The following is a 20,433-nucleotide window of genomic DNA, read 5'->3' as shown; positions in this document are numbered from 1 at the left end:
TATCGTCCAGCATTTTTTGGAATATATCCACTTGTATTTGCATGGTGCGTTGTGGGGAGTGCTGTGGGGATTGTGGTTGAGAAGGCACTTTGTCTTCACTGTCGCCGTCGCCATCTTGAGAGTGATTCGCGGTACTTTTGGGAGTTACCGTTTTCGAGGTGAAAAACGCATGTTTATCCTTGTTGTCTCCCGTTTTTCTCAGTCCCCGATGTGACATTATGTTTCTCCCCCTTTTTGGAGCAGTATCCTGCTGATTATCCGCTTAAAGATTTGCTTTAGTTAGCCGTCGGCTCGGGAGCTCCGTCCTCACACAGCCATTCAGCTCGAGCGCAGGCTCCGCCCCTATAACCAGTTTTTTTAAAAAAAATTTCCCAATACTTTGTATACATTAAATAGCTGCAGGATTTAACAAGAATTGGATTCAAAAGCAAAAGAGATTTACATGAATTGTAAAATCGACAACAAAGTACCAAACATTTTGTAATGAAGTACCTGAAAAAGTACCTAGTTTGATCTGATACCATTTCATTTTTGCAGCCAAAAGAAAAAAAATATATATATACATGATTTGTAAACAAAACTAAATGAAGCAACCCATTGACTCATCGTTGAAAATATATGAAATTCTGTAAAAAATAATTAACATTGTCATGCTGTAGAAAGGCATTTTTTGCAAGCAGATATGTGTGCTTCTTTCATAAGACCATTCAGTGGGTGGTTTAAAGATAGTTTGTCTCATAATGTGCCATATCCACCCCGCCCCCCCCCCCCCCAAAAAAAATTAAAGTTAAAAATGTATTCCTTAAAGTCTTGTAAATTCAGCATTTTGTTGCAAATCACCAATACTTTCATAGTCACTCTCTCCATGTGGGAGAATAGTTTCTCTGGTATTAGAATATGGTATAGTCCTCTCCTCTTCCCGGCTGAGGGTTGCAATTGCTTCATATTCGGGATCTGTCCCACCATTAATTTGTTCGACTGATGGCACAAAGCCACTGATATTGGCACTTTTTTCAATGTCCCCGACCGTAGCATATGTGCCATTGCAGGTGGTTGGAGAAAGGTCAGTGTCAACATCTTGAATATATGAGTAATGGGATAAATCCTCATCGTCTTTTCGGGACTTCCCATGCTTGGATACTCTAGAATACATTGCAGAAATCTGAAATAGACGGTAGATAAAAGGATTAATGTATTAAAAATATTTTTAAAATGTTGGTTGTGTGAAAGAGAGTGAGACAATCTTATGGTTTTCTATAGAGGTTATTTTCCAACCTGACAGTCAGTGGCGTACACACAACCCATGGGGCCCCGGTGCGAAAACTGATCCGGGGCCCCCCCCCTCCCCCCGCGCGAGCGCTTACTCTGCGCAGGCTGGTGCCGCAACACATGGCGGCGGGCACCTGGTCGCAGGGCTGCGACCCGTGCGACCGCGGTATGTATGCCAGTGCATCCATAAACACATACACTTAAAGGACCACTACAGACACCCAGATCACATCAGCTCAATGAAGTGGTATGGGTGCCAGGTCTCTCTAGTTTTAACCCTGCAGCTGAAAACATAGCAGTTTCAGAGAAACTGCTATGTTTCACTGAGGGTTAATCCAGCCTCTAGTGGCTGTCTCATTGACAGCCGCTAGAGGATTTTCTGCGATTCTCACTGTGAAAATCACAGTGAGAAGACGCTGAACGTCCATAGGAAAGCATTGAGTAATGCTTTCCTATGGGCGGTTTGAATGCGCGCGTGGCTCTTGCCACGCATGTGCATTCGGAGCTGAGAGGCGGATGGGGACGGAGAGATCCCCAGCGTTAAGGGAGTCCGGCGCTGGAGAAAGGTAAGTGCTTAAGACACACACACACACACTCTCATGAACAGACGCACACATTTACTGACAGACACACACTCAGTGACAGACGCACACAAACATACTCAGTAACAGACACACACACTAACACACACACACACACTCTAACACTAACACACACACTCACTAACACACACATTCACTAACACTAACACACTCACTAACACACACATTCACTAACACTAACACACACACTCACTAACACTAACACACACACTCACTAACACTCTAACACTAACACACACACTCACTAACACTAACACACTCACTAACACACACTCACTAACACACACACTCACTAACACTAACACACACACACGTTTTTTTTTTTTATTTAATCCCCCCAGCCTCCTTACCTGTGGGAGAGCTGGGGGATTCCCTGGGGTCCAGTGGTGTTGCTGGCCAGGCTGTCACCCGGCTGGCTGGCGGGCGCGCGAGGGAGCACTGTCCCCTGGGTGCTCCCTCTTCAGCTCCCTCGCGCGCCGCGTACTGATGCCGGAGCCGGAAGATGACGTCATCTTCCGGCTCCGGTTTCAGTGCGGTGCGCGAGGGAGCTGAAGAGGGAGCACCCAGGGGACAGTGCTCCCTCGCGCGCCCGCCAGCCAGCCGGGTGACAACAGGGCCAGCCTCGGGGGGCCCGGAGGTGGCCGGCTCCTGGGCCCCCCAGCAGAAGAGGCTGGCCCTGTGGGTACATACCTGGGTCGCAGGGCGGCCGGGCCCCCTGGTGGGCCGGGCCCGGTCGCAGCCGCGACCCCTGCAACCCTGGTATGTACGCCACTGCTGACAGTATTCAAATAGAGTTGTCCAAAAGTAAAAGTAAACAAACAAAAGTAATTAATGCACTTGTTGAAGAGATTTGTGCAAGAGAATTAACAATACTTACAGAAACCTATTAAAAATTAGAATTCAACGTTCATGCAATAAGATGTACTACACGGAATAGGCATTATTAATTTTAACCGTCAATTTCCATGGACAAGCAACAACCTTATTTTAGAGGCCAGGTACTATAGGACTATATAATTATGTCTGAATATGATCTTTCATGCTAAAGACAGGCCTGACACAGAATGTGAGAAAATGTAAAGATAGAGAACTGTAACACATATTACCAGTCCTTAGAACGTATGGGCTTACATTACAAATGCACATAGGGAAATGTGTAGCTAGAAACAAAGCAAGGCTCAAGACATCATAAATACCCCCAACCCCCCCCCCCCAAAAAAAAAAAAAACCACACCTACCTGAAATAGGAGAACAAGGATTCATACAAACAGTGTCCAGGGACAGACTGAGCATAACTTGAGCATCCTGGCAAAATGAGGCCATGGACCTCTCTGGAGTATCTCTACCCATCTCATGTTGTAAGACTTCTCTCTCTCCTTCTTTGTAAGAAATCCCCTAGAGTAGCACAACTCTCTAGCCCCCAAGTGATTCTCTATTTATCCAGCAACCCAAGTATGTCTCTCTCCATCCCAGCAAACTGATCAGTTTTGAGTTGCTCTCTAGTCTCCTTTAGGCTTGCATCTCCCTTTAAAGGTTTTTCTCAATCAGCCTTTTAAGTGTATCTTTCCATGACCATTTCTCATTCTGTAGCTTCCTCCCCACCTCTCCCTTTTCTCTCTCTATCCCAATCTCCTACCCTGTAGTTTTGTAAATACCTGTGACCTGTTTGAACATGTAGTATTCGGTGTTTCCGTGGATGTCTCTTCCACAGGTAGGTTTTAGCAATGGTTTTAGGCATGCCATAGAAGCACTGTGAGTGTGAAAGGGGTGGGAATATGGCAGAACCCAAAAATATACCATAATAACAATATCTGCTAATGGGCTAAAAAGAACCACAATAGAGTACTGTCAAAATGTCTAGGAGACTTTTAATAGCCTGGTCTGTTTAGCTATAATTCAGCCTTCAACCAGGTGGATTTCCCTATTGAGTATAAACAGACCGCTGAGCACAGTGACTATTAGTGGACAGACTAATGTGATTATTAGAGGTAATGCAACGGGACAGCAATGAGAAGACTTCTGCCTTAATTAAGATTTTAAGAAAATTAATTTCAAGGAAAAACACAGCGAAAAAATAATTATACACACACTAAAAAAATGAAGAGGGACAGACAAATTAGAAAGCATAGTGGGGGTAGAGGAGGGAATGGAGGTGTGGAGGAATGTAGAGTAGTTTATGATCTACATTTTGGTTACTCTTGCTCTATGGGAGGGAATCCAAAAGAAAATTCATGTACACGGAAATTCTGGTCCATAGTTCATGGCCTGTAGCTATACTTAAATATCCTATTCTACCTCTTTCATTTTGGTAGATATACAATGTGCATACTGGGGTGGTGGCAGTTCTAGAGGAGAGATTGTGTTGCAAATTCCCTGGGCAAGCTTTTAGCCCCATTTTCTACTGTTCAATTATACATGGAAAGCAATGTTGAAATATTACAGTGGTTACACAGCTTTAACAATGGTCACCAGGCTAAACTCTTAATACATACGTCATCTTCCGTAAGACATGGATCTTCTTCCCGAGATTTGTAGGATAGAGAACTTTGTCTCTAAAAAGGCAAGAAAGATAAAAGGAAAATCAATATACTTCTGAATTCTGTAAAGACTTGAGCTTACTTTTATCTTTCACAACCCTCCAGGGCTTTTATCCCAATATTACAGAAAGATTCGCCATGTTCAAATTGAAACGGATGAGACAGAGCAAATATTGAAAAGTGGTAAAGAAAAAAAAACAAAAAATAAAGAAAACCAAAAACAAGCCACAAAACAGAATTATTCTATATGTGGTAGATGTAAAATATAGGACTTACTAAAGGCAATAATTTGATTTTAGAAACATTCTAATAAAATATCACTTACAAATCAGATTTGCAGTCGACAGAAGAACTGAAAGCTGACATTTAGTGGGTCAGTTCCAGCAACATGAGAAATTACATAGTAAGTTTCATAATTGTATTGAGGGTTGCAGACACTGAATTCGGGTTTTAGAGCACCTCTGACTTTAATTTTTATTTATTTTTTAATATCAAGACCATGACAGGGACACACACCAATGTGAGACTGTTTCTACCTTTATGGCCCCCAAAAATCAGTAAAAAAAAAAAATAATAAAAGTCCAAAAGAGAAATGAACTTTATCTAGTCATTAAAACTGACCTGGCAATGTTTTGTATTATTTTTATGTGTTGGGTTTATGTGACTTAAAAGCCTTATTAAAATATCCACAAGATTACACTATACATGAGGCAATATGTATAATGTGCACAGATGTTGAGATTTTTTTTATTGCCACGTGTACACAACCCATGAGGTTAGAATTTAACCGAATGAATCTTCTATGGACAAAGATTGGTAACTCTCACTGGGTCAACAAAAGTTTGTTTAGTTGTCATTGACCTAAACAATATCAGGACACAGTGACATTTCTTTAGAACTTCCTCCTTTGAGACAGAAAGGCCACCAGTAGTGCATGTCAGTGTCAATGAGTCATTAAGACCACATTAAGACCTCTGGATTTAGAGATGACGTGGATTTGCACTGCTGACTCAGAAAAGGATTATGTAGCCTGGGAAAGATGTTTCAGTCAATGTGATATATTGCATTGTCAACAATAATTTGTGAATATAGTTCTACTTAAAATGTTTTTCTGAAATTTCTTAGAGTGAATTTTGGATCTATTATCCGAATAAGCAACAAGAAAACAAACAAACAAAATGTGGAATTCCACATACCGTATATATTTACACAGAACAAAGGCTGAAATTAGAAACATCTGTTTTTTGCTGTTGATCCAAAAGAAGGTTTGAATCACTTCCAATTTTGCAACAAGCTAGAAAAAAAAATCCTTCTTGACCCAGAATGGCAGTCAGATTTATCCTTGGGTCAAGAAGCAATTACCCTAAAATTAAAAAGTTATATAATTGAATATTATATTTTTGCACGTATGCATCTAGTTGTCTTTTAAACATCTGCATTCTGAAATACTATACATCAATAGTAAGAATATTAATCACCACCACAGTAATGACACCCACAATGGAAGAAGGATAGAGGTTGCATTGGCCAATGACCTTGTCAACACCACTATGTTCTGCTATGGCCATTCTAAGAATCAACACTGCTCATGATTGCTGGGGAGTAGGAATGGAATTAGGAATTCCTTGAGAAGAAGCATGAAGAACAGACAGTTGGGTATACTAAAGGTTATGGTGAAAAATTAGCTAAAGGCAAGAGTAACCAATGGTACGATAGACAATATCAGGTTGGGAGATTAGGAATACAATTATACAAAACTACAACAGAAAATGTAATAGTTGGATAGTTAATTAAATTAAACTTCAATGTACCTTTCCCTCATTACTTGTTCCTTCTAGGTTCTCCCCTTGTTCAACAGATTGATCCTCCACCTCTTTGCTTTGCACATTCTCGTTTTCATCCAATAGTTTCTTCGGCAGGGGAGGGGGGATATCATAGTCCTGAGAAGTAGGGGTACTTGCAGCACTTTGTGTATTGATGCTCTGTCTGCTTTTTCGGTTATGATCTACAGAGGCATATTCAACACCAACATCCATCTTGCACTCTTTAGTTCTCTGGTGTAGATCATGTGTATCCTGATCTTTGTCATCTGCTTCAGCTGGTGCACTAACCTCTTTAATTTCTTTTACTGTTTCATAAAGAGAATCTTCAATAATATTCTCATGGGAAGAGCTATCTTTGAGCACTTCGTATGGTCCTTCATTTCCGAGAGGAACATCACTTTCGGTCTCGCCTGGAGAAATAGCAGGTTCCATATTGCTATCTGGTGGGATTCTAGGCAACTCTCTGCTTTGATGGCACCTCGATGATTTTCCAGAATAGTCTTGGAGGTCACAAAGGTCAGGAAGAGAGCTCTGCACATCTTCATAAGGCTGGATGAAGGCAGCTGTGCTATCTTCTGAAACTGAGGGGGAAAAATAGAACAAAAACATCCTTTTTTATTATGGTTATTTTTAGCTGTTTTATTCAGAAACATTAAGGTGACAGATGTTACATCTACAAACTGTAAAAAAAAAAAAATAAGAGAAGCAGCATTTGATCACATGTTGAAATAAACTTGATTATAAATCCGATAACATAATCAGGAGGAAAGAAATATAAACTAAACTGAAATTAGTTTTTATAACTTTTTTTTTTTTTTTTTTACTCCTTATCAACCAATCACAGAAGAATTCCAAATTAATAAATTTGTTTTTGAATATTATAGATCACAATGAAATGCCTCATTTTTTGGCATGATACATGGTGTCAATGAAATACAGACTTTGAAGATACTTTCAAGCTGTAAAAATATCCATAAAAAAATTATAAAAAAAAAAATTATTATTTCACAACAAACTTTAAAACAAGTTGTAGTCAGTTACTGAAAGTGTGCCATACATTTTAAAGCAATACATATTCCATCCTTACACAGAGAGTGCATGGGTTGCACAGAGTCATCAAACATCATAATACGTAGTAATGTACTCACCATCACCATTGCTGACAGCTCCATTGCGATAACTGGCTGGTGGTTCGGTTCCCAAGCTTGTGATGGAGTGGCTGTAAGTTTCTTTATCGGAGGGCTGTAAAAAGCAAATTTGTCAGATGACAAATGTCTACATAGAAACATAGAATGTGACGGCAGAGAAGAACCATTTGGCCCATCTAGTCTGCCCAATTTTCTAAATACTTTCATTAGTCCCTGGCCTTATCTTATAGTTAGGATAGCCTTATGCCTATCCCACACATGCTTAAACTCCTTTACTGTGTTAACCTCTACCACTTCAGCTGGAAGGCTATTCCATGCACCCACTACCCTCCAAGTAAAGTAATTCTTCCTGATATATTTAGACCTTTGCCCCTCTAATTTAAGACCATGTCCTCTTGTTGCGGTAGTTTTTCTTCTTTTAAATATAGTCTCCTCCTTTACTGTGTTGATTACCTTTATGTATTTAAATGTTTCTATCATATTCCCCCTTTCTCGTCTTTCCTCCAAGCTATACATGTTAAGATCCTTTAACCTTTCCTGGTAAGTTTTATCCTGCAATCCATGAACCAGTTTAGTAGCCCTTCTTTGAACTCTCTCTAAGGTATCAATATCCTTCTGAAGATAGGGTCTCCAGTACTGTGTACAGTACTCCAAGTGAGGTCTCACCAGTGTTCTGTACAATGGCATGAGCACTTCCCTCTTTCTAATGCTAATGCCTCTCCCTATACAACCAAGCATTCTGCTAGCATTTCCTGCTGCTCTATTACATGGTCTGCCTACCTTTGAGGAAACTGAAATAATCACCCCTAAATCCCTTTCCTCAGATGTTGAGGTTAGGACTCTATCAAATATTCTGTACTCTGCCCATGGGTTTTTACGTCCAAGATGCATTATCTTGCACTTATCCACATTAAATGTCAGTTGCCACAGCTCTGACCATATTTCCATTTAACCTAAATAATTTGCCATTTGGCTTATCCCTCCTGGAACATCAACCCTGTTACATATCTTAGTATCATCAGCAAAAAGAGCATACCTTACCATCAAGACCTTCTGTAATATCACTAATAAAAATCTTAAAGAGAATGGGTCCAAGTACAGATCCCTGAGGTACCCCACTGGTGACAAGCCCAAGCTTTGAATATACTCCATTGACTACAACCCTCTGTTGCCTGTCACTTAGCCACTGCCTTACCCATTCAACAATATTGGAATCCAAACTTAAAGATTGCAGTTTATTGAAAAGCCTTCTATGTGCAACAGTGTCAAAAGTCTTACTGAAATCTAGGTAAGCAATGTCTACTACACCACCCTGATCTATTCTTTTAGTTACCCAAACAAAAAAAATCAATAAGATTAGTTTGGCATGACCTCCATGAAGTACACCCATGTTGTCTTTGATATTGAAATGCTAGATAATTGACCTAGGTTAGCAAATAGATAAAGTAGATATACATGTTCATCCTGATTTCCCCCTAGGGTTATATCCAGAAATTGCTTATTGTTTAAGATATAACCTATCAAAGTTCAATTGTCACAAGTTGTGCTTGTGCTTGTTACATCCATAAAATGTGTACCACAAACAATAAGATCACAGAAAGTCACATTGAATGGATGTGAGGACCATTGCACTGAGAACGTTACCTGCAGTATTGCTAATTAAAGCAGCAAGTGACTACAGGTGGTGCTTAAAGTGGGGAGACGCAGGGACATCATTGAAAGCCATTTTCATTAACTGCGTTTCCGGCTGGTTCTTACAAAAAAAAACTCCAAACAAAACAAACAGGAACTCTGAGTGTTAGAGCTTTAATAAATAAAGATTATTGCCCCCCCCAAAAAAACACACAAAAGAAAAAAACCCAATACATATTGTGACAAAAGTACTCCTTTCCCTTGGTACCTTGTCCTGGGATTGGGGTGTTACACACAGTCTTTTCAGGCTTTAGAGACACTTCACACGCTGGATGAGGTAAATTAACTTGCTCTTTTATTGAGGTTCCAAAATAAATGCACAGTAAGGTATAAAGGTAACAAAAATATACAAAACAAAAGCCTTGACCTTCTGAGCACTAACTAAACAAAATAATCAGCTAACTGGGTTGGATGGCTTGTCCATTTCCCAACATAAACATAAGCATAAACAACCTTACTGTTTCAGGGTTTTCAGCTCTCTGTTTCCACTCACAGAAACCAAACACAATCTCCCTCCTTCCTTGGCAGGGGAGTACTTAATAGCACCGGTAATTGGCAATCCTTTTCAGGTGAGTTAAATTAGGATTCAAACTCTGGAACTGGACTTCTCACCTGTAGGTTCCAAGCATCTTCCAAAATGTGGAGTGGAGCACTGGCCCACCCTACTCTCCAAGTACTCCACCCCAGGGCCCAAAATATACACATATTTAAAGTGCAACATTCATTATAACATTACACATTTCCCTGGGGCTAATTACACAAAGTAGGAACCTTGCAAAATCTGGGGAGGTATATAGATTCCCTCCAGCACAATTCCTTGCTTTCGGTCACAATATATATTTCCCCCCCTTTTCTTTTTCTTAAATGTATGTTCGCTATAATCCAGAACACGAAGGAAAACAACTGAATCATGACAACTCTACCTTAGCTCCTTTATGATAATGACTTGCCAGAACAAAAAAAAAACATGATCTCTATAACTCAAAGCAGTTCACAATCTACTACCTCTCTTCATGAGTCAAGCAAGCACTCACTCCAACCTCCATTTTTTTTTCACACACTAGTTTATAATAGATAGAATAATTATATGAGGTAACATCATAATATCATGAGCGGATACATTAATGGGTGCAGAAAGGTTAAAGTTCTTTCAACATATTCTAAAAATGCTTTCTGCAAAATGTATTAATAAAATAAATAAAAATCGGAATTGATTAAGGAGTTGAAGATACTGGAAGAGGAAAAAAGTTCAGGAAAAGGTGAAAAAAAAACAAAACACAAAGAGAACCATGTGGTGAGATAGAAGGAAATACAGGTGGAATATTGGGTTATTGAACTAGGGATTCAGTTTCCTCCTTAATTTGTATTAGTTGTGGTTCAAGCAACGAAAAGCACTAAATAAATCTGTTCGTATAACCTCTATATCGTGCAAAAAGTGGTCAAATGTTTTAAAAAGAAGCAAAGCAGTCATTCTCTAAAAAATAAAACTAACTAAAACTCTTACAGTAAACAAAGCAAATACATTTACATCACAAAAAATATATATATATATATATATATATATATATATATATATATATATATATATATATATATATATATATATATTTTTTTTATATATTTTTTTTCTACAATGTCCCATTTTAACCCCCTGGGAGAGGCACCAAATAAATATACAAAAACTACATTTCATAATTTAGTTTTGGGGAAATTTTTTTTTAATTAGATTGTCTTTTAGGGCTTGTTTCTAATGGAAAAAAACAAAAAAATAACTATTTGTTAAATGACAGCAGAAATCTTCCACCCCACTCAATAATTACATTTGTAATCTCTGGTAAGTCTCAAACACAGAATATTTAGAAATTATTACATTTGTGTTCAGAGAATCCCCCTGTAATGAAAAGGAGGGGTGACCCATGACTACGAATCGAGAGGTTAAAAGTAAGAACAAAGCCGTGATAATGCAGCCGCTGCTAATCATAATAAGGATATTACAGTATACCAGTTTAAGACTATTTGTAGTGTATCTTAATATGGTCACATCGATAGCAGGTGCCTATAATATTTACAGGATTTAAAGGGACATGCATCTCCAAACCAGCACGCAAAACAGCTTTAAACAAATATACAAATTAAACTTTCGTTTACTTATTATAAAAACGTAGTCAGATTGCATTATTAGGCATGCCTCAACAGCTAGTTTCTTCAGCCCTCACATCCCCTTTTTTTTGCCCCCCACCTCAGTGTAGTCCAGTCCAATAATGACAGAAACAGGGCACATGTGGTGGCGATTGTGTGGCGCTTGGTTGAATGTGATTTTATATGGGGTTTGGTGGTGTGATTGGGTTTGTATACCCAAGAAGATCCAAACAGGGCAGTCCCCTGTGGTGATGCCAACATGCTTGTTTCATTGCCCGCACATTGGTGTCAGTGCATTCCATACTCCTCCAGCAAGCATGAGTAACATACTGACTAACATTTTATTTATAGTGTGGGGCGGTTTTTGTGTGGGTTTTTTTTTTGGCCCACCCAGCTTCCCTAAAATGGTGTGGATCCTCTCCCTGGGGTCTATTGGGGCTGCTCCGATTTTCATGCCCTTCTAGCTAGTCTCCCTCACGCGTCCTTTAGTGATGCAGGAGTAATGGCATATCAAGTATCCTGGCATCACCGCAGAGAGCACACGGAGCAGTTCAGGAAAAGCACGGCACAAAAATTACAGCTCCCTCGTTGCCTACAGTACACGTACCCACCCAGGTAAGCAGGTGCCTAACCTGACTTAGAGCATTGGTACCCGCCTAGTGGGGCACACCGAGGTAGCCACCCGGCCATCTCTTGAGCAGCCTGCGACACCCAGGTGCAGGAATTATTGGAGGGATTGACTTGAAATAAAAACGCTTATTGAAATGGATTGGTAGATGTTTTTGCTAGGTAATAAACCAACCTTGTAAAAACATTTTAGCACAACCCCTACCATGCGTGATATGTACGCAGAGTAGTTCACGTTATTCCTATAATAAGTACAGGTAGATTGATTGAATGCAAGATTTTGTGAAAACAATGGGCTTACCGCATTCACCAGATTGTCAACATCCCCATTTTGGTTTTTTGCTTTCTTCTCTCTGTAAAAAAACATTTAAATAAATACATTTATGCTGCCAGTTCACAATTCGTGATTTTATATTAAAGAGACTCTATAGTCACCATATAAAAGCAAGAAAGACAGGTCCCCCAGCCTTCCTTCTTGCTTTTATATGTACTTTCATTCATTAAAAAAAAATTTCGAGGTGTTTTTATATTAAAAACTTACCTCCGTTCCAGCGCCGAGCTCCCCGCTAGGCCGCGCCCCCTTTTTCGTCAAAATGACGAAATCGCGGGGCCCAATGGGACGGCTTCGCGCTGCACCAATCGCGTTCTTCATAGAGCGGCATTAAATGCCGCCCTATGAAGAACCTGAGCGCTTTACCGCGCATGTGCGCGGAATGCGCATCGCGAGCTGAGCTGTCTGACTGACAGCTCAGCTCGCTTTCTAAAATTATCAATAAGGGGGGGGACCTGCTGTCCCCCCCCGGCCCCCACCCCTGTGCGGCGGGTGGGGGCCCTAAAATTCTCAATGAGGGGGGGACCTACTGTCCCCCCCGGCCCCCACCCCTGTGCGGCGGGTGGGGGCCCTAAAATTCTCAATGAGGAGGGGGACCTACTGCCCCCCCCGGCCCCCACCCCTGAGCGGCGGGTGGGGGCCCTAAAATTATCAATGAGGGGGGACCTACTGTCCACCCCGGCCCCCACCCCTGTGCGGCGGGTGGGGGCCCTAAAATTATCAATGAAGGGGGGGGACCTACTGTCCCCCCCCGGCCCCCACCCCTGAGCGGCGGGTGGGGGCCCTAAAATTATCAATAAGGGGGGACACCTACTGTCCCCCCCCCGGCCCCCACCCCTGTGCGGCGGGTGGGGGCCCTAAAATTATCAATAAGGGGGGGGGACCTACTGTCCCCCCCCCCGGGCCCCACCCCTGAGCGGTGGGTGGGGGCCCTAAAATTATCAATAAGGGGGGGGACCTATTGTCCCCCCCGGCCCCCACCCCTGAACGGTGGGTGGGGGCCCTAAATACAAAGGGGGGAGGGGACCCTAGTTAACCCTTCCCCCCCCCCCCCCCAAAAAAAATATCTCCCTACCTACCCCCCTCACCCTAAAAATAATGAGGGGGGACCATTAACTAAAAACCTGTAAAAAAAAAAAAGAAAAAATAAGATAAGATAAAATCAACTTACCATTCGATGTTTTCTTTCTTCTAAAATCTTCTTTCTTCAGCCCCAAAAAAGGCCAAATAAAAATCCATAATAACCGACGCAATTACAAAAAAAAAAAAAAACGAGCGCAAAAAAAATAATCCATCTTCACCCATGGAGGGCTCCGCGCAGACTGAGCTCCGCAGGGCGGGGGAAGGCTTATAAAGCCTTGCCCCGCCCTGCAATTAGGCTAAGAACACTCTGATTGGTGGGTTTAAGCCAATCAGAGTGCTCTTTGTCATTTTACAAGCGTGGGAAAGTTCTTTGGAATTTTCCCACGCTTGTAAAATGACACAGAGCACTGTGATTGGATGGTTTTCAATCCCCCCTTATTGATAATTTTAGGGCCCCCGCCCTTTAATCAATATTAATTTGTTTCTCTCCAAAAACCCACATTGTCTGACACTCCATCACAACCACATTCAAAAGAGAATTAGAGGGTTATTTCCCAGTTAGGTCAAAGCTTACTGCAGAATCTGCAAAGAATGTTGATCTGCAGCAAAATATGGACACTTCAAATATTTTCAGCTTTCATTTCTAAATCTGTTTTGCTGCAAACTTTCTATTCCTCTTCATTCTAAAAGAGTTTTTACTGGAAATCTCATAATTTCCTTGATGCTTGTTGCGTAGCTTATTTGTAGAAATCCTCCAGGCTGCCAACGCTATTTAAGATTTTAAACGGAGCATGCAACTGAAATAACGTAACGGCGAGTACAATGAATTGTATTTAACAGAAATGAATTTTTCCATTGTTTGTTTTTGAAAAACAGGCAAGTCACCCACCCATGTATTAATTGTGCACTAGGAATTATTGAAATGAATCAGTTGAAAAAAAAAATATTTAAAATCACAATATTAGTGTTTTGTTAAGTTAATCTGTGTAATAGTTTCACACTTTTTTTTTATGGCAGATGGCGGCTACAGGGACACTGTCCATTTTGTGCATAATTTTGTCTGAGCAGATTTTTAACAAGTTAGCAAATGGAATATTTAGGAATTAACATTCTTATTGAATTTTAAGATCAAACAATCTATAAAACACAAGTAGTTTGAATAAGAAGTGTGCAGCACTGCAGTGAGCCAAAATATATTCTATTTCAGCAGAAGACAACTTTGTGCATGAGGAGCAGTAATGCAGAGTAATCTTGAAGGCCACGCTAGCCACACTTTGGCTCTTGTATCCAGGTTATCCTTTATTTCTTACCTGTCACAGACAGAGCAAAGAAACAGAAGGAAGGTGATGAAGAAGATTGTAGACACTGCCGCTAAACCTCCCCATTCCCAGAGGAGTGCTTGTTCGCTGGACAAAACCGGAGCCATTTTTACTCATTGGACATCGGCTCAGAAAATGGCTTCATTTGCATTCGAGTCTAGATTTCTGAAATACATAAACAAAAATAAATTTGAAGAATATACAAATAATGGATGCAAATTGACGCAATTATACATTTTATGGTCATGTGTATTTATTTGTTTTGCACATTTATGGAACTAAAAAGATTTAGAAAATTATATCAAAATTATTATTTTTACATCACTGGATATCAAAAAGAAGAACCCCAATATCTGGGGATTTTAATGTATAAAGAGGACTCTATTTTAATTAAAAGAATTACTTCAATTTGGGAATTAACTAGCACATGACCCGGAAAAAGGTATACAGTTCGCCCATCTTTCTATTTTACATAAAACACCAAAAAAAAAAAAAAAAAAAATCAATAGATCAGTCTTCTGTTTATTCTTTATTAGAAAAGGAATAAAATGCCAGATGTGAGGAATTCCCCTAATAAATGTTCTAAATATAATAATGAGTTCTTGAGAGGATGATTAGCAAATACAAAAAGAAAAATATGGTCTTAGCATTCCCCATGCACGAATCAAGGTAATACACGTTTAAGGTTTCAAAAGAGGCAAACTGTTGCTACAGTTCTATTAATGGAAGTCCCTCCCCCCCCCCCCCCCCGCCCGATCTTCCCACCCAGTTGCATTCTATTAGGCTCTTGTAGAAACTGTAGGACTAAAGACATCTCGAGTCTATTCTATCTAAATATCGGTGGAATAAATTGACTCAACTATTCTTGATTAAGGACAGAATTCAAAAAGTTAGGGAATAGACATAATCAATGAAATATTAGGCATAAATTTGACATTTAATTTCAGACAGGTTAACATCAACTAACAACCGGCACATACGGTCTATTGGAGAGTCATTATGCTTCTTGAAAACTTAGCATTATCTCTGTTCTTTAGCCTCTTATAATGAGCTAACCCTGAGAGCCAATATTTGACAACACATACAAAACTGATATACTGTGTGACCACATGGATTTAATAAAGTTTAACTAATACGTTATCAGTAAAAATGGCAGCTATCGCACAATGGATAAAAGCAACAATGAAGCGTCGTTGGGATAAACATATTTTGATTTAGGTTTTTATGTTAAAAATAAGAATAATAATAAATGTATGGATATACATTACAATGCAGTTTTTCAGTTTGTATACATCTCTATCAAACTTTAAAAATTCTAATAAGAAATGCAGGTCTAAGTGGCCAACACAACAGATGTGACCACTAGATGGCAGCACTGTTCTGCTAGCAGATTTCCCTGCAGAAGAAATTACATTTGAAAACGAATGATACACACTAACTGGCTTAAAAAAAGTGAATTATGAGGAAATTACATTAAATATTTTCAATTCACCCATTTATACCTAGAATGTAAAATTCATTTTAAATTCAGGACAATTCACACCAATAACACTAAGGATTATGTCCCTTTCTATTAATGTGATGTTATGCAATACATTTCCATTTTGGTTAGTTATTATTATTTATTATTATTATAGCGCCAACAGATTCCGTAGCGCTTTACAATATTGTGAGAGGGGGATTTAACTATAAATAGGACAATTACAAAAAAAAAAAAAAAAAAAAACTTACGGGAACAATAGGTTGAAGAGGACCCTGCTCAATCGAGCTTACATTCTATATAGTTATCTGCATTTGTTAATCCATCAATAGAAAATCCAGACACTATCACTACTTGCACACCCTTCCAGATCTGTATTAGCAGAGCTGTAAACCAACAGCTAGAAATATTTTAGTAATTTTGCTAATAACCAATGTTGTGAAATCTGGTCACCTACCACCAGATCTGAAATAACTTTACAAAAAACAAACAAAACACACACCACCACCTCACACAACAACTCCCCCACCCCCCCACCCCAAAAATAAGATAAAAATCACATTTTCACTCCCACCCACTATGATGTTACAAACCTATATAGAAGCACCACAGACATAAAATCTCTATTAATATGAAAAGACAAGTATATTCAATTAAACTTTAATAAAAATCTGTATTGTGAACCTCTTTGTTTTGTCTTGAACAATTAGTTTCCTGATGTGTAGACACCAGCCAGTCATCGAATAAGAATTAAGGGGCTGTAAGGGGTCACTGCAGAGCTCGACCACGATTTGAAATTCATTAGGGAGCTCGGCTAATGTCACCGATTTACTGATCTGCTCACTTACTGACTCTGTGGGATTCTAGGAAAAATTAGGATCAGATATGGAGGCGAGAGATAATAGGTCTTGGAGAAACGCTTTAGCAGAATTTATCAACAGATCTAAAAATAAATAAAAAAAAAAAATAAAAAATATATATAAAGAAAATAAAACCCAATGAAGTGTTGCAGTGTATCTTAAAAATACAGTTTTTGCCTTATTGTGCAAAACATTCTAGGGACCATCACCATAGCATTACAATGTCAACTCTCCAAACTTAGGCTACATGCATATTTCCTCTGGAACACATTAACTTGAACGTACTATGTTAAGAAAAGGCATAAGTGATGGATGTCATTCACCTCTATAAAATATAACTGGTGTTTGATTTGCTCAAAATTGAGGCTTAATAAAAAGGGGCAAAGATCCTTGGTTATCTTTTAACAAAATTAACATCGCAATGAATTCTGTCTACATGAAGCACAGTCTGCTTGACACCAACCATAGCTTGCTTTCCTCCTGCTCATCAAACAGGTACATTAGGAGATACTACTCACTTAAAAAAATGTTTTAATTTTTTAAAAAAAAACATTTAAAACTACTACTAAACAAGCAAAATCTGTTATTCTTAAGAATGTAGGTGTCACATGCACTACTGCTTATTTCTATCCAGTGCTAGATGTAGGGTGAGAGATGAAGTAAATTTAAAGAAAAAGTCAAATGTCCTATGATACGGGAATAATTTCAGAGTTAAACTCTAAATCATTAAACTGAACAGACACTAACCTAGCAGGAAAATTCTACTGTTAGGCAAAAATAAGTGATTTGGGTAAATTGTGCTATTATCCAACTTTCCAGCTCCCATATTTTGTTATATCTGGCATTTGGGGCCAAAAATGTAAAACTCGCTGTTCAATTTCCAGCAATTCACAGTTTGGCACAGTTAACACAATTTATGGCAATATCCTAAGGGCAGATAGATCAGGCTTTGTGGTTTTCTGAAGATGTTCCACCATTGCTTTCAGCACCATGGACAGGGAGATCACATAGGTGGCACCCATTATTTATGAGTGTTCTAAACATAGATGTCAAGATTTTCCAACTTTGTGGTGCAAAACATGTGGCGGTTTGCAGTGTACACACAGAGGTGGAACACTGAATTACACAACTTTTTGATAGACTGTCTTTGGAGACCATAAAACAACATTATATTGGGGATAATTGAGGTTCTACAAGATCATTTCCACTAATTAGCCTTACACTGGTGTCAGAACAGACAAAGAATTTTCAATATTATACGTTAAGTGTGCTTTTGAGATGTTAATTTATCATGCAGCTCAATTTGCACTCTCTCTGAATCCCTGTTGACATTGCGGCTGACCAGGCTCAGGAGTTGAGCTCGCTAAAAATTGGACCAGACAGAGGTTCCGGCAAAGTCTTCCCATCCGGAGATACTTAAGGGAGTAAGAAATACACTCTGGAGCCACTCTGCCCAATTTGAGGTTTAATAAGGTTTGGAGATTCAAACTACTCTTCCAGAAGCATCATTATCATGTTTAAAAAAGGATCATGAAAAATTCCCATATTGACAAGGATTTATAAAACCAGTTTTTGCACTTATTGGTTGCTAGACAACGCTATTTGGTAGGGAATGTGTCATTTAAAGTTGCACTTATATCAAACAACGTATGATTGGTTGCTGCACCAGGGTAAGCATGGATTAACTAGACTGTGTGACTGATTCTAAAGAAAAGAAATTAAAATAAATACATTTTTGTTATGCTCTCTGTGTTATCAATATGGCATGTGTTAGAGTTATTGTACAAAATGTTCTTACAACAACCGAAACCTGCCCAATACAATTTTTTTTTTTAAATGAGACTTCCTGTTTGCAATATATTCTATTTCATTTTCTGAATCCATCTTGTATTTTCAATTAAAACATCAAATTAATTTCGATTTCTGCAATAAACATACTTTTACAGTGGATAAAGATTATTAAAAGGCTTCAGGATTTAGAAAATAGAAAAACCAATTCAATCCCTCAGAAATAAATAAAAAAAATAAAAATAAAAAAAATACAGAAACAGAAATTGAGTGCAATGGTGTGCAGTTTTAAATTGTACATTATAAAATACAAAAAGTAAAGAAACCATTGTCTTCTTCCATTAAGCCTAGAAATGTATATAGTACACACCTGGCTCTAAGCAATTTAAAAATTCAAAGATGGTTTCAGAAGAGAATGTGATTGTATAAAATTGCTCAATGGAATTAGTGCGTTCTCGGGAGTATATATTTTTGCTCTTGTCATTGGCTAGGCTCGAATCACATCAACATTCACATTCAAGGCATATTCCAGAGTAATATAAACCCTGCAGCAGCAATAAAAATCAATATTTCATTCGGAGCCTGCAAATACTGAACTATAAATGGGATGCCTGAGGCCATTATATAGCAGCCTATTCAGCGGCAAACTTGGTTATTGCTTTATTGAAATGGTAAAAGCCCGTTTCTAAAGAAAGTTACTTACATGGAACTTTGCCTGATGTAGGTATCAAGAAGAATATTACGTCGAAGTTAACCAACAGTGCCAATGTAAAAAAAAACTAAACAAAAAACATTTAACAGGATTTATGACGGATTGGCCTATACACACAGCATTCAAAACACTAATTTTAGAGTTTACAGGCATCAAGCACATCATTTGGGGAGATTGTATTTTATTTTTTTCAGTAAAAAAAAAAAAAAAAAGCTCTGTAGACAAACATCTTGACCTCTTCACCCTCCATCTTCTTAGTAATGGGGACGTGAGCATCAGATCTGGACCATGGAGCAATGGAAGAAGATTTCCTGGTCTGATGATCGATATTTTCTTTTGGATCAGGTGGAGGGTCGATTGCGTGTGTCATTTACCTGGGGAAGAGATGGCAGCATGCAGGGCTAGACTGGCCCACTGGGATACTGGGAAATTTACCGGTGTGCCCCAGCACCTGGGGCTGTGCGGCGCTCTAATTCTGCCCTCACATAGAGAGGGACTGACGGAGGCGTACAGACGTTTTTAGTAATATCATGGCCACATGTAGGTGCACCAGTCCGGTGGCAAACAAAGGGGGCCGGCCACATATCATGGTGGTGTCTCCGGGTGGCTGCCTAGCTGGTCCAGCGGCACACTCTAATAGTGATAGCAGCAGCTATCAGAAAGCACAAGAGGACTGAGGGAGGGTGCAGATCTGACTATCATGCTCTCAGTAATACACTGATGTGATACACTGATGTGATTCTGACAGTAATACACACACATGCATGCATATTAATGTGTGCATTAGTAATATTATATATATATATATATATATATAAAATAATGCCTATAATATTTACTTAATTTAATATACATTCAGACTGAAGAGCACACTCACAGGACTTTTTTTAGTTGTGCAAATGCATATATTTACCATTTAATTCCCATTACCAAACTTTCCTTAATATGTGAAGGTAGTTAGATTGAAACATTGATTATATGCAAATGCACGTCTGCTTAAAATAGAGCCGCTCTTGTTTATTT

At 39.1% G+C, this 20,433-nt stretch overlaps 1 protein-coding gene across 3 annotated transcripts in view; it reads right to left on the bottom strand.

The window, feature by feature from the left end:
• Window positions 1-551: 551 nt before the first annotated feature.
• PAG1 (phosphoprotein membrane anchor with glycosphingolipid microdomains 1) overlaps window positions 552-20,433 on the bottom strand; it is an 84,848-nt gene continuing 64,966 nt past the window's right edge. For 2 of the 3 annotated variants that reach the window (XM_063450357.1, XM_063450358.1), the window contains 6 exons: window positions 14,562-14,735; window positions 12,139-12,190; window positions 7,380-7,473; window positions 6,220-6,812; window positions 4,364-4,423; window positions 552-1,162 (listed from right to left, as the gene is read on the bottom strand). In XM_063450357.1, the coding sequence (XP_063306427.1) occupies window positions 803-1,162; window positions 4,364-4,423; window positions 6,220-6,812; window positions 7,380-7,473; window positions 12,139-12,190; window positions 14,562-14,677 (1,275 nt within the window). In that variant the 5' untranslated portion in view covers window positions 14,678-14,735 and the 3' untranslated portion in view covers window positions 552-802. Of the gene's footprint in view, window positions 1,163-4,363; window positions 4,424-6,219; window positions 6,813-7,379; window positions 7,474-12,138; window positions 12,191-14,561; window positions 14,736-16,898; window positions 16,949-20,433 lie in introns of those variants that run through there. The other variant, XM_063450360.1, reaches the window with a different exon arrangement.

This window comes from Pelobates fuscus, chromosome 4 (assembly GCF_036172605.1).
Source record: "Pelobates fuscus isolate aPelFus1 chromosome 4, aPelFus1.pri, whole genome shotgun sequence".
Classification (NCBI taxonomy): domain Eukaryota; kingdom Metazoa; phylum Chordata; class Amphibia; order Anura; family Pelobatidae; genus Pelobates; species Pelobates fuscus.
This window is presented reverse-complemented; position numbering and strand designations above follow the sequence as displayed.